Here is a 12,914-nt window from a genome sequence, read left to right as displayed (position 1 = left end):
CCCCCCACCCCCCCACCCCTTATTGCACACCCACTATTACTGCACCCCCAATTTATTACGCCCCTCCAGGTAAGTTCACACCTCCCCTAAATTATCGCACATCCCCCAGTTATCGCACACCCGCCGTTACAGCATCCCCCCCCACACACACACACACCCTCCCCGGCAGATCCTGCCCCTCCGGTTGCCGCTCCCCGCGCCCGGGGCGGGGGTGGGGGGAGGCAGAGGCACCACCACTCACCACAGAGAGTCCAGGTCCCACTCCTGAAGGAGAGCTAAGTCGAAGCTGTCCATGGTGAGCGATGTCAGCGCCGCCGCGCTGCAGCCACACGGCGTCCGGGGCGCATCTTAACTGCACCGCGGGCAGGGCGAGGGCGCGGAGCACCCCCGGAACCCCCCCGCCTTGTCCGCACACGAGCGGGCGGGGCGGACACGACTATCCACCCCCGCAACCCCCCCTCCTCCTACACCACCACCTACCAAAAAAAAAAAAAAAAAAAAAAAAAAAAAAAAAAAGCGCAAATCCCCCCCCTAAAACACACAGCCCCCCCCACACACACCCCCCCAGTGCCGCCGCTCGTTTGCAAGCGGCTCGGCTCGGCTCGGCTCGGCTCGGCTCGGCTCGGCCGCCGCGCTCCGCTCCCGCCCCGCTCCCCCGCGCCTCCTCCCGCCCCCCTGCGCGGCGGCAGCGCGGCCGAGGCGGCGCCCGCGCCCGCGCAGCGCTGGGGCGGAGATGGGGGGGGCGGGCACAACCCGCCGCTCAGGGGGGGAGTTGGTGGGAACTTGCAACCCGAGAGGTTTGCCCGGCCGAAGTTGGGTTGGATTCCCTCCCCTTCACACACTCCCCCCCCTCCCTTTTCCTCCTCCTCCTCCTCCTCCTCCTCCTCCACTCGTGCTCCCTGCCCCCCGGCCCCGTGGGGCGTGGGTCGGCCGGGTGCTCTCGGGTGGGCCCTCGGCGCGCCGGCTGGCCAGCGACTCACGCGTCGCGAAAAACAAGATGCTTGGCGGAGAAACAGGATAAATTGGGACAGGTTTATTGTGGGACAGGCCGTGGCCCCGGTCCCGGGGTGCCTGCGTGGGCCTCTTCCCCCTACCCCCCCCCCCCCCCCCCCCCCGGCTGGCTGCTTCTCAGCATTTCGGGGGGCTGGCGTTGGGTCAGTGCAGTTTCACACAGATTCCGCCTTGGATGTGTAAGAAGCTGCACCTGTGCAAATCACCGCTCCTACAGGCTCCATCTACACAGAGATCTACCTAGACCTGCACAGCAGATCAAAGATCCCTGGTGCCAAGGAGGGGGTGGAAATAAAAGTACCGATCACCCGTGCTTGCCACCCAAATAGAGTAAGACCCCTCACACTGTCCAGCCTGGGTAAAGCACTGGCTGTGATATCTGGCTGGCCAGGGGAGGCAGGCTCTCCTGATTTGTAGCTGCTGAATCACATTAAGAGAGGTTAACACACATTAAATACTTTCCAGAATATTGGGCTTTTCAGCTAAGCGGTGAGTAGCTGCCAGAGAAGTGCCATGTCATCGCAGACAGGAGAAGAAATGTGTGAAATCCTTGATGAAAAGAGGGGGGGCTGTATTCGCGTGGCGGTGCCAACACAAATATCCACAGGGCCATCCCACCCTGGGAGGTCCCTGCTCTGGGTGACCAACCCAGCCCAGTTTGCAGCTGGCGAGCGGCACCCTGTCGTGCGCATAGCCCTGGCAGCCCAGAGTAGTGCACGAGTTCAAATATTTATGCCGGCTTCTGGACCAGTTTTGTGGCTGTAGGTTATTCATTCCTGAGTTAGTTTGCTTTCGTTTAGGGTTGGTCACCCTGCGCAAGCTGCGGCCGCACCTCTGGCTGCGGCATAGGCGCACTCCAAGGGAAAGGTTTGAAAATCTGTGCGTTTGTAGGCAGCAGTCTGCCAGTCATCTGAAAATCCTGAGCCGCTCCAGAGGGGCTTCTGTTCCCTCGCACAGCCAAGGTGGTGCTGCCTCCTACTGCCAGAAGTCCCCCGACCCTGTGGATGTGGCACATCTTCAGCCTGGAGGGACCCCCGGGAGCCGGCTCCTGCCAGGTCTGCCTCCTCACCTTCCCCAGCGGGGTGGAGAAGGACGTGTCCCGGGTCGGGAAGGCTTGTGGCAACCTCTGTCTAACCAGAGTGAATGAAGATGAAAATGAAAAAAAAAAAAAAAAAAAAAAAAAAAAATCAGGCCAGTTCAGATGCCAGGCTTGGTCCAGTATTAATGGACACGTAAAACCACCTGAAAAGAGCCTTTTCTGAAAGCTGGGGTAAACTTTAGCATGGCTGAAGGTTGAGCCTGCAAAGCAGGTAACATTCTCAACAAATACATTACTTATGTGTGGAGTGAAGGGCAGCATATTTACGCTGACCTTTTAAGTCACGGCCTGTGCTGCCTCACGCTTCTTATTTTAAGGAATATTTTGCAACCCACATTGCAGTATGGCCCTGATTCTTTCCGTGAGTCCCAGCTCACTCGGGTATTTGCAGAAGTGCTTAAATCACCCTCGAAATGGTACGTACGGCAGGGAAGGCTTAGGCTGTCTTTATGAACTAAAATCACTAGAGGCAGACCCCCTTTACATCGGCACTGAAGCTGACCATAGGTCATTCTGTGAAGTGTGAGGTGGGCTACAATGCTCAAAAGTGGCAGCTCACAAACATGTGGCAACTTGGAAGTGAAATTCTGTAGGCTAAATTCATCATCCAAACGGAGATCAATAGAAAAAGTAAACAAACAGCACGAACGGCACTGAGTGAATTAAATTTCAAACAGTAATATATAATGATAGCAACATAGGCAGTATGTTTTATGTTTTTAATATGTCTTAACACATGAGATTTTTTTTTTTTTAAATTTCTTGCATGCATATTATTATTGTGGTGTTCTTTGCTTTCCTATCATGGCCATGATTCTCTTCTCATGCAGAGCAGCGAACATCAAGACTAATTGCATTGAAATTAATGTCAATTGAAAATCTCAACTGCTTTGGTTAGCTGCCAAGTGCTGGATGTTTCCCCTTTTTCCCTCCGGCCTTGACGGCATTTTTGAAACTCCTCGTATGTGAGACCTCACCTGAAGGTTAACCTTCCACCCCTAATTTTGTTTCCTCTGCGATGTGCCCAGCCAGGCAGCCTTGTGGTGTTGCTGTGCTCCTCTGCTAACTCCCCGGCGTGACACCGTCATCGGGCCCTGTGGCCTGAGCACCTTCCGTGCTCTGCAGTCTCACCCTCTCAAATCCTTCCCGCTTGCCAGCCATCGAACAGTAAGATCTCCCGCTGCTTCCTTGCTTAAAATTGTCCCATCTATCAGCAAGCGTGGTATGATCATAACCGTAACGTACAGTAAATTAACGCAGACTATTACAAAGGAGTTAAGGCCCATGCCTGAAGGAACTCCTTCCATCCTGCCTGTTGCAACCCACGGCTTCCCTGCAGCCACCAGTTCCCCCCTGTCATCCCTTGCCGTGTGACTTGTCAACATATTTGCAGCTCCTGTAGGGAGTGAAGCCTGCCTCTTTAGGAATGCATGGCGTTATATAAATAACAATATGCCATGTGCTATCTAATCCTGCTCATTGTATATATATTTTTAATGATTCATGTAGACATCACTTGCCCCCTCATTGTGCTCTTTCCTCTGTTAACAACTCTTCATTAAGAATAAGCAAGCAACTGTGCCCAGTCAAGCAGACTTTCTGAGAAGAGCTGAAGGCCTAGGAACAATATGTAATTCAAATCCATTACATAAAGAATGCATGTAACAAGAAAGCCTAACATCATCCTAAAAACTGACATTTCCCACTTCTTAGACTCCCTGTCTTGAGTGTGGCATAGCAACTGCCTGAGGAAGAGTAAAGATAATTTTAATGCAACATAAAATAAGGAGGAGGTGAGAAATACAACATTCTTAGTCAACTTCCTCTATGAAAAATATTGCCATAGTATGTCTTTGGTATAACCTACCTTTAAAACATGTACCCGCCAAGAAATTAATTCCCAGAAAATTCATAAGACCTTATCTGAATGCTTTCAAAGAACGGGAAAGGAGATCTGTAGGTGACCAGGGTAGGAAATTCCTTAGCATCAGTACAGTGTATCTCAAGAATGTGATTATCTTACCCCATTTTTGACACACCAATGTAGAGGTGACGGGACACAGTCAGACCCTGCTTCTTTGCCTGTGGATTTCGGCAGTTGCTGGGGCAGCCACACAGTGTATTGTGTGTACACAGTGTGGTTCAGTATTAGACTGTGCGTGTCACACCTTGCTGTTCCAGGGACAAAATGGAGTCTGCTCCAACTTGCCACTTCTCTCCAGTAAATCCATGCCTGCTCTTGTCTGAACAGCCTAACCCACCAGGGATTCCTTCGGTGGGCAGACTGCTACACTGCTCACAGGGAGGGCTACCAAGCACAGTCACACGTTTTTTGGTGTGCGATGTGCTTCTAGCAGTCATTGCAAGGCAGTCCTCCCAGGGCAGCTCCAGCAACTGCTCAGAGCTCTCATATAGGCTGGCACAGGACATACATGGTTCCTCAGTGAGCGTTTACACAAAGCCCAGACACAAATCTCTTCCAAAGGATGAAAAAGCCATGAAGCGTTATTTAGTCTTGCTTCAGCAACTCATCACCATACTGAGTAGTACCTCCTTCAGCTGGGCATTGGCTCCACAGGGACAAGGGATACTAAATTAGAGCTGGTGTTGCAGAATCAGTCCCTCGGTGCTTTAGGATGTGTTTTGTTTGTCCAGGGGTCTCTAAAGTAGTCTATTGAGTATACTTTATAATAGGTTTGCTATTTTAATTTAAACACAGCGTTCCACTATAATTAGATACTTACAGGCTTAAGTGCAAAGAGTTTTAAATGTAGGGGTTTTTCATAACTTCATGGTTTGCAGCAAGGCAAACCCACTGGATTATCTAGTCTAGCCACCTGTATATCACAGCCTATCCAGTTTCACTGTTTTCCCCATACTGAGCTCAGTAACTTGCAGTTTGAGCAGTTGAACAGCCCCTAGTTTAGTACTCTTAACATAATAAATTGTTCATTTGAAAATAATTTTACTCTTTAAATAGCTTTACTTTCCCTCTGTATCTGTATGTCTTCAACCTGATGTTTCATTAAGTCAATGCTAAGTTCCAGCACAACGGCTGGTGTTGCTCCAGCAGAGAGCGAAATGAGCTCTGAATTGGGTTTCCCTATTAATTTAAACTTGCAATCTGCTTTGAAATTCCTTAGGATGAAAGTTGTGTTTATGTCTGATTGCTAACATATGCCTAACCTTAATTCTGACTCAGCACGTGTAAGTGCTCCTCGATTCTATTCCCTTACATACCTCTTTATTGCATTATTATAGGCTATATTTGTTAGGTGGTTCTTCTCTAGTCACTACAGAAGATGCCAAAAATATTGTGAATGATTTCTCTCCTGCAAATATCATCACAGTCTATTTATACACTGTAGCTTCTGAGATTTGATAAGACCAGAGCGTAATATGGCATGGATGCAGATGCTGTCAAAGTTAAGTTAACACAACATATTTCATCGCCCTCCCACTTAACATGCATAATATGCAAATGGTTGCAAACTATCGCTCTTTTAAAGAAGGAAAATATATGGGTTTAATTTTTAATGATTTAACTTGGTAATTAATCCAAGTTATTAGTTAACAATAGCTAAATCAGAGAACTATAATGGATTCTCTGGATAATGAAAATATTTATTATTTTAATAAGTTGCATGGCTGGAAGTCTAAGTCAGGTCTTAGTCGACTGGCCACATATAGCTCTTGATTCACACATAGGACCCCCACGGAGGTAGGTGGGTATCTGTGTCCCCGAACGAAGAAATATAAATAGCTGCTTCCGAGTATTGATGACAACATCTATCATGTCAGCTGCAGAATTGATCCATCTTAAATTATGAGCCAGGGCTGAAGGAATTATGCCAATTAGAGACACATAGGTTTTTTTTTTTCTCTTGCTTTTCTCTTTCCTACAATTTTTTCCCCACACAAAAGGCTTTGAGACCTATTTATATTATGGAAGTCCTTTTGTCACCTGAGACCTAAAGAAAGATTTAAAAAGAAAATGTAATTGCTGAACAGAAGCACTATGAGGGTCGTTTCAGGCTCAGGGGAGGGGAAGGTCAAGTTTTTAACCTGGAAACAAAAGGACTTAACCCAATGGTATGAGTGGGCTTTCCCTGGGGTCCAAGTCGAACAAAGCCCTTTTGCAGGATGGCGACTTTCTCGGCGATGGGGAGGCCACGACCCGCTGGCAATGAGCATGGCAGGTACACAGCATCCTCCAAAGCAGAGCCCAGTGAGGGGTCTGCAGGATGGGGTCAGGCACGGGGAGGCATGGGGGGGCAGTGAAGAGAGTGTCCCCAGTGACAGCTCCTCATTGCCCATGCCTGCCAGTCACCTCCCAACAGATGTCAGGGGCCATCTCACAAAGTGGCCAAGGGAGCAGCGGATGGAGACCCGAGCTGGCCACTGCTGCCAACGGCACACAAAGCCCCTTGGACCCGAAATAGAAAGGTTTTTAACGTCTCCTTCATCTTTCCTCCAAAGATTTCTGAATTTGTGAGCAGTGTCAGATTCAGTTAAGCAACTACAACATATTTCCTTTTATCTTATGTTCCTGCCTTGTAAATGGCTTTAATAAATGCCGTAATTATCATTCTTGGTGACTGCGCCAGTTTTTGAGGTTGCGTCCTTTCAGAGCATCTCTTGGAGCAGTGGCTCCCTGAAGAAATGCTGCGCGTGACCGAGTTTGCTGCCTGGCTGCCTTTGCCGAGCAGGCAGAGGGAAGCCGGAGACAAAGGCAGTGGTGCAGAGCACAATCCCTGCCTGCCTGCAGCCCCCAGGCAGGGCTCGCCGCTGCGCCTGCTCCCCACCTCGAGCTGCTGCCCGCGCCAGGAGGGCAAGCCCTGAGCAAAGCCAGTGCCCCGGCATCTGGGAACGGTTGTGATGATAATGTGTAATATATACATATATACAAATATGTTTTGGTATAATGACATTTACAAACCAAAACAAGGAGGAAAAGCAGGTGGTCCTCGCTGAACAGTCACGGGGGTTCGTGTGGGCTTTCTGGGGGTGTCTGGCACTGCTGTGAGCTGGGGTTAGGTACCAGCATCCAGGACCTGCCACAGGACATGGGGTGGGGACAAGGGGCATGGCCAACACGTGCATGAGCGGGACCATCACCACCCATTGTGTCCCCCCATGTCACCTCATCTGGTGTGCAAAACAGGCTGTCACCTGCCTGCTGTCCCAGGCAGGCCACCCACACTGGTGGTGGAGGTTGCAGCCATCACTTGGCTTGAATGTAAGTCCCCAGCCTCTTCTCCAAACCCAAGCAAAGACGCTCAGCTAGGGAGGCAGATCCTTTGACCCACAGAAAGGGTTTGTCATGGAAATAGTCCAGCATCATCATCTGGCAGGCGTGGATCTGGACTCCCCAGGGGGTTTACTCCTAAAAAGGGGCATCTAATGGTGAGGAACGAGAGATGCTGGTGGTAATGATCTGCCTGGGTGACAAGGTGACTATTCAGAAATAGCAGGCACTTAAATAAAAAAGTTTGGGGTCAGATCCTTTCATCAATTGCTAATGCTTCAGGAGGTGACAAAGGAGTTGCCATGGGTGCAAGTCAGCCTGTCACCACTGTGTCGAAATGTTTCCTCTGCCTTCTTCTAGCAGCTGTGTGTGCTGGTTGGTCTCCGGGCTTGCAGAACTGCTGCTTGGGTCCAGGGCAGCCCAGCTGACCTTCTCTAGCTCTTTTGATACTCGATGAACTGTGTGCTCAGCAAAGCCCCAGCAAACTCCTCTCAGCTGAAGCCCTCATTTCACAGCTACCAGGAGCATCATTCAGGGGAATTTTTTGTTTCGTGAAAGAAAAAGAGGGCCTTTTGGAAAGGCAGTAAGGTGTTTAAAGTAATATTTCAGGACGTCTTAGTGGGTTTTTTATGTACAAAAGATTGTGTATCCAAGTAAAAGGGCATGGACCTTAGAGAAATTCAAAGGATCTTTTGAAAAGAGGTTAAATATATTTAAAATTTATGAGTGTTCACCCATGCAAATTGGAAAAAGGAAATTAAACTATATCTGCAGAAAAGGAAAAATAAATCTACTTACATATGATGTAATTTAGAAAGTCAACTGTACCTTTGAATGATGTCTGGACGAAAGGATAAGGTAATGCTGAGGAAGGCTTAATATCTGGGCTTAAAAAGCCACATGGGGCCATAGGGAAAAAGGGTTTGCAATATATATGTATACTCATTATGAGGAGTTTCCAGTAAAATGAGAGCTATATCTAGCTGGCTTTTGGCTAGGAGAGAAAGATACACAAACAGAGAGAGCAAGTACAGTTTGTTCAACCTCATCAGTGTTTTCCATACAACTAGATCTGTGCTCCACATAACTACTTTGAAAACCTACACACTGATATTTTTTCCTATGTCTAGTTAGTATTTGTGGATCTCTATTTCCTATGCTGTGCGAAATAAACTTCTAGTCAAAATAACTGGGCTGAGAACAAGGGGAAAATATGATGGGAGAGAGATGTAAAGCAGAAGGAAACAATTTGTGTGGGTATTTCAGGGAGACGTAAAGCACAGTCTGATTTAAAGAAAGCAACAAGCGTAATTCACAATATTTTCCTTTAACCTAAAGGTGGAAGCTGTCTGTGTTTCAAGCCTGGCATGCCACAGGGCGCTACAATCTGTGTGCCACATTAAAACTGCCAGTGATCTCAGCTCAATTCCTCGTGAGGAGGTACTTGCCGAGCAGTGCTGAACAATTGGGTCCCTGGGTAATAATTTTGTTGGAGAGGCCAAGAAGGGAACGGCCGCAGAATTAATATTGCTGCACTGTGCTGTTCCGATTCTGAGGGCGAGAGGGGACTTTGCTTTATAATGCTGACACTGCAAATCCCTTAATGAGCACTAAATTCACTTAACAAAATTCTAACTTCCTCAGATTTCTGATGTAGCTTAGCACGTCGGCTTTACCTTGGAGTTTTCTGTGTTTCGCTGGTCTGTGCCATCAACCTGAGCATCCATAAAGCCCATATTCCTTTTATTCACTCTACCTGTTTATTCCTTAGTATATTTACCCTTTTATTAAGAGCTTCCACTTGGTTAAGACTTGTTCAAGTATAAACTCAACAGGAAGCATTTTCCTTTATACTGTAATAACTCTATATTGTTGCCTAGAGGGTGACAGAAAGTAACGTAAGATTCATAAAAATATAACTGTCTGAGCCAAGTAGATAGAATTATGGTAAGCATTAACCAAAGCGTATTTCTCGGTCCTATAGGGTGAAATCAGAACATCTTAATGTTTTCTTTCTTTGGTCACATAATTCTGCAAAAGAACACCAAGAGAAATGCCAGACTGCTTCTGCTTGATCGTTATGTTCTGTACCAGCCATTTGAACAGGTTTGCAAATAAAATTACTTTATTTCATTATGTGTCATTTTACGTTTTGCCCATGCATCACCCCACTGAGACCATTTGGTTTAAGACTCTTTTTTTTTTTTTTTTTAAGCCATAAGCAACTGGAATTTTAAATTCATTTAAGCTGTAATTCAGGATGCTTCTAGTAGCCCCTTTTCAATTAATTTAATTACCATTAAATGAGTACATCCTTAGAAAAAGAAAAAAGTGTGTTTTATCCTCATTTATTTTCTTTATCCGAGTAATATCAAAAAACTTCAAACTTCTAAAAGGCACACTGCTGGGGAAATTTTAATTCTATTGGAACCATCATGGTGGTTTCTGAACAAAACTTTTTTTTGTTTTTTTTTCTCTAAGTTGGATGAGACAATTATAGACATGCTAACTTTCCTTTCTAAGCCAAGGGGAGTGAAATAGCCTGTACATCTTTCACTCTTTTACAGCAAGGAGGTGGCTGAGCCCTGTCCTCCAGAACACCACACTCCTTACTCCCGAAAGGTGGGGTCAGCCTTTTTGGATCTGAAACCTGGTAAAGCCATATGTTCTGTGTCAGCAGCTAGACCAGCTCCATTAGCATCAGCAGTGAGCTTTGTGATAATGTCCTACCATGCTGCAGAAGAGCTACCCATGTAGAGCAGCAGTCTCCAGCAAAGAAGCAGCAAAATTATAGTAGTTTCAGGATAAATGCCACAGGCAAAGTCATGAAGGTGATATTTGTTAGCAGTTGAAGGTTGAGAAAGAATCCTCGCACCTGAGAGACGGAAAGAATGAAGAATGAGATGGTCTATTATAGAATTTTCATTATTTCATTTCAATATTTAGTTAAATTAGCAAGCCTTAAATAAGATGGAATCAGGTATAGTTGTATTGAGTAGACAGGACGAAGCTGAAAAGTCTAGGCCATTTTTTGCATCTCTAGACTGGGGGATTGTGATGTTTTCTTTGTTCTGGTTGCCTGGTAATAATTTAATATTTTTATTTCTGTATTTACTTTAATTCTTAAAAAGCTAAGAGGTGGAGATATGTTGACAGACTGGAAAAGGAAGCTATTATTAATTAAAATTATTTTAAGTCTAAGATTAAAATAGTGCTCCTGCATATAAATTTGCTTCAATGAGCTGGCCCCACTGTAATGTTAAATCACTGCATAAATTAAGAAATGTATCAGACATACTATCTGGGGACTAGATGATGCCACCATTTTAGATGGTGCAGATTCTGTTTTCCCTATATCCTTCCTATGTGCACATGCAGCTTAGATGCCACTAGGGAATTGTCCATCTCTGATAAAAATTAGCTTTGTTCTCTTTAAAGGGACTAGTCCAGAGTCCATGAAAATCGGTGGAAATTTCCCAACTAGCCTGAGTGCAAGTTGGACCAGGCCCAGAAAGAGAGTATGGACATTTGTGAGGCAGCGGTTATCTCTGTTGTTTGCTGGTAGAGCTGGAAGGGAAATCTTACAAAATACCATGCAGCCTCCTGTTCGTTATGTTTAACTCAAATGTTCATTCACTATCAGCCAGCCTCTGAAAAAATCTAGCTTCATCTGAAAAATCAAGCAAGGGGGAAAAGAAGCTGCTGTCTAAGACAGCAAGACATTTGTGAAGTTTTGGTGGTTTCATATCACTTCTCTCTAATCACAGTGAATGATGGCATTCTTGTATTCCCAAGTATTCAAATTATATTGCAGTACTGACCACCATTAATCCAACTTGCAAAAAAACATTCTCTTTCATCTGCTCAGGCAGGTTGCGGAGCCCTGAGGCTCACAGGGCTACTGCAGTGTTAGTTTCTTGAAGAGCAAATGGAGAATAGAAAGCTACCCTTGTTCCTGGTGTGACATCCCTCATGACTAGCTTCTTCAGCAGAAGTGATCTGCGTTCCCACATGGTCTGCAGGGCAAGCTATAAACTAAGCTGGAAAAAATCTGAATGAGATGGCAGAGCAGCAGAAAGCACTGATAAATGTACTGTAGCATAGCTGTCGTCAAGGGCTTCACCTGCTGTTGCAGGATTGCCTTATTCTCCAGCACCACACTCAGAGGCCCAGGCAAGATGAAAAAAACAGGCAAAGCCATTACATCTTGGCAAAGCTGGTGCATGAAGGAGTTAATATTGAGTAGCACAGGGACTGACTCTTAGTTCATGGAGGACTACATGTGAAATAGTCCAACTGAGTTCATCTGAGCTACACCAGGATGTTCCTGCACTTCTTGTACAGACAAGAGCTGATGAAGACCTCATACATATGCATAGAGACATTACAGATACATATATTTAGTTTTATACATAACCATTATATTAGATTTCTGACAGGAGTGGTGTCCTGTTCTACCCTGGGTCTTTCGGCTCCAGCCACCCGTAGAGCCAGCACAGCGTGCCATCCCATGACGGAGAGGTGTAAGATGGAGGCACCATTCTCCACATTCGTGACCACAAAGTCACGACCCAAGGAGAGGAATGGAGACTTTGCTGCTCCCCTCCTTCCTTTCTGTGGAGGAGAGCTGGGACAAGGGACTTGTTGGGATCTCTAAGAACCTCTCTGGGACTGGCTATCATGTTGTAAGCAGGGACATATATCCCTCCAAACTGTTTATTTGCGTGACTGCAGAGGAAGAAGAGGATTTGCCCCAAATGCCTTCTTATTTATGTTCTCTCCTAACTGTTTTATTATGTCTAATTTGTCATCCTTAGAGGATGCCTCTTATCATGTGCAAATTCTTTTTAAATTATTGTACTGACACAGAAATAATAGATGCCTGATTTACATTGTAATCTTCGGTAAGAGGGATGTTTGTATTTTTGAAAGTGGTTTGATTTTAGTTGCTTCTCAGTGGGGTTTTTTTGGCTTATGATGTTGTATTGCACTGTACAGAAAGGAAGGAGAGTTCAAGCATTCATTAGAGATGCCTCACAATGAGATCCCAAATCCTAGTCCCTGCCTAGGACAACACAGCCATCAGTACCGACAGCAAAACATTAAAAAGCTCTTAAGTAAATAATGACTGCGATGATGATATAGTGGGAAAAGGAGTAAATTTTCAATTCACCTGGGTTAATAGCGATAGGCTCTATTTTCTAAACAAAGATTACTACTCATTCTCTGGAGCACGCATACACTTAATACACAATCGCAACATTAAAGCTGAGATAAGGAGACAGATAAAACTCACAGCGGGAAGCTCCATACAATGCAGCATTTACAGACAAGCTCCCACCGTACCGTTTAAACCCCGTGCTTTGGCACTGCCGTGTTTAAGCCAAGAAAGCGTATCGGCCCACGTCCACCGCGTAAGCCGACCTCAGCCCACTTCACGCCGCAGAGCTCCAGCTCTGAGGAAGTTATCACCTCTTCTGGAACAAACTCAGCTAATGGCTGCTCAGAAAAGCACACGGGTTTTTTTAGCTCTCACAGTCCTTGATGTGTAGCGGT

General features: G+C 46.1%; 1 protein-coding gene across 3 annotated transcripts in view; it reads right to left on the bottom strand.

Moving 5' to 3' along the window:
- AFF3 (AF4/FMR2 family member 3) overlaps positions 1–435 on the bottom strand; it is a 332,912-nt gene extending 332,477 nt beyond the window's left edge. For all 3 annotated transcript variants that reach the window (XM_033004937.2, XM_033004938.2, XM_033004940.2), the window contains exon 1: positions 242–435. In XM_033004937.2, the coding sequence (XP_032860828.1) occupies positions 242–294 (53 nt within the window). In that variant the 5' untranslated portion in view covers positions 295–435. The remainder of the gene's footprint in view (positions 1–241) is intronic.
- Between the last annotated feature and the right edge of the window lie 12,479 nt (positions 436–12,914).

The sequence above is a fragment of the Tyto alba genome, unplaced genomic scaffold (assembly GCF_018691265.1).
Source record: "Tyto alba isolate M040663 unplaced genomic scaffold, T.alba_DEE_v4.0 Super-Scaffold_45, whole genome shotgun sequence".
Taxonomy (NCBI): Eukaryota; Metazoa; Chordata; class Aves; order Strigiformes; family Tytonidae; genus Tyto; species Tyto alba.
This window is presented reverse-complemented; position numbering and strand designations above follow the sequence as displayed.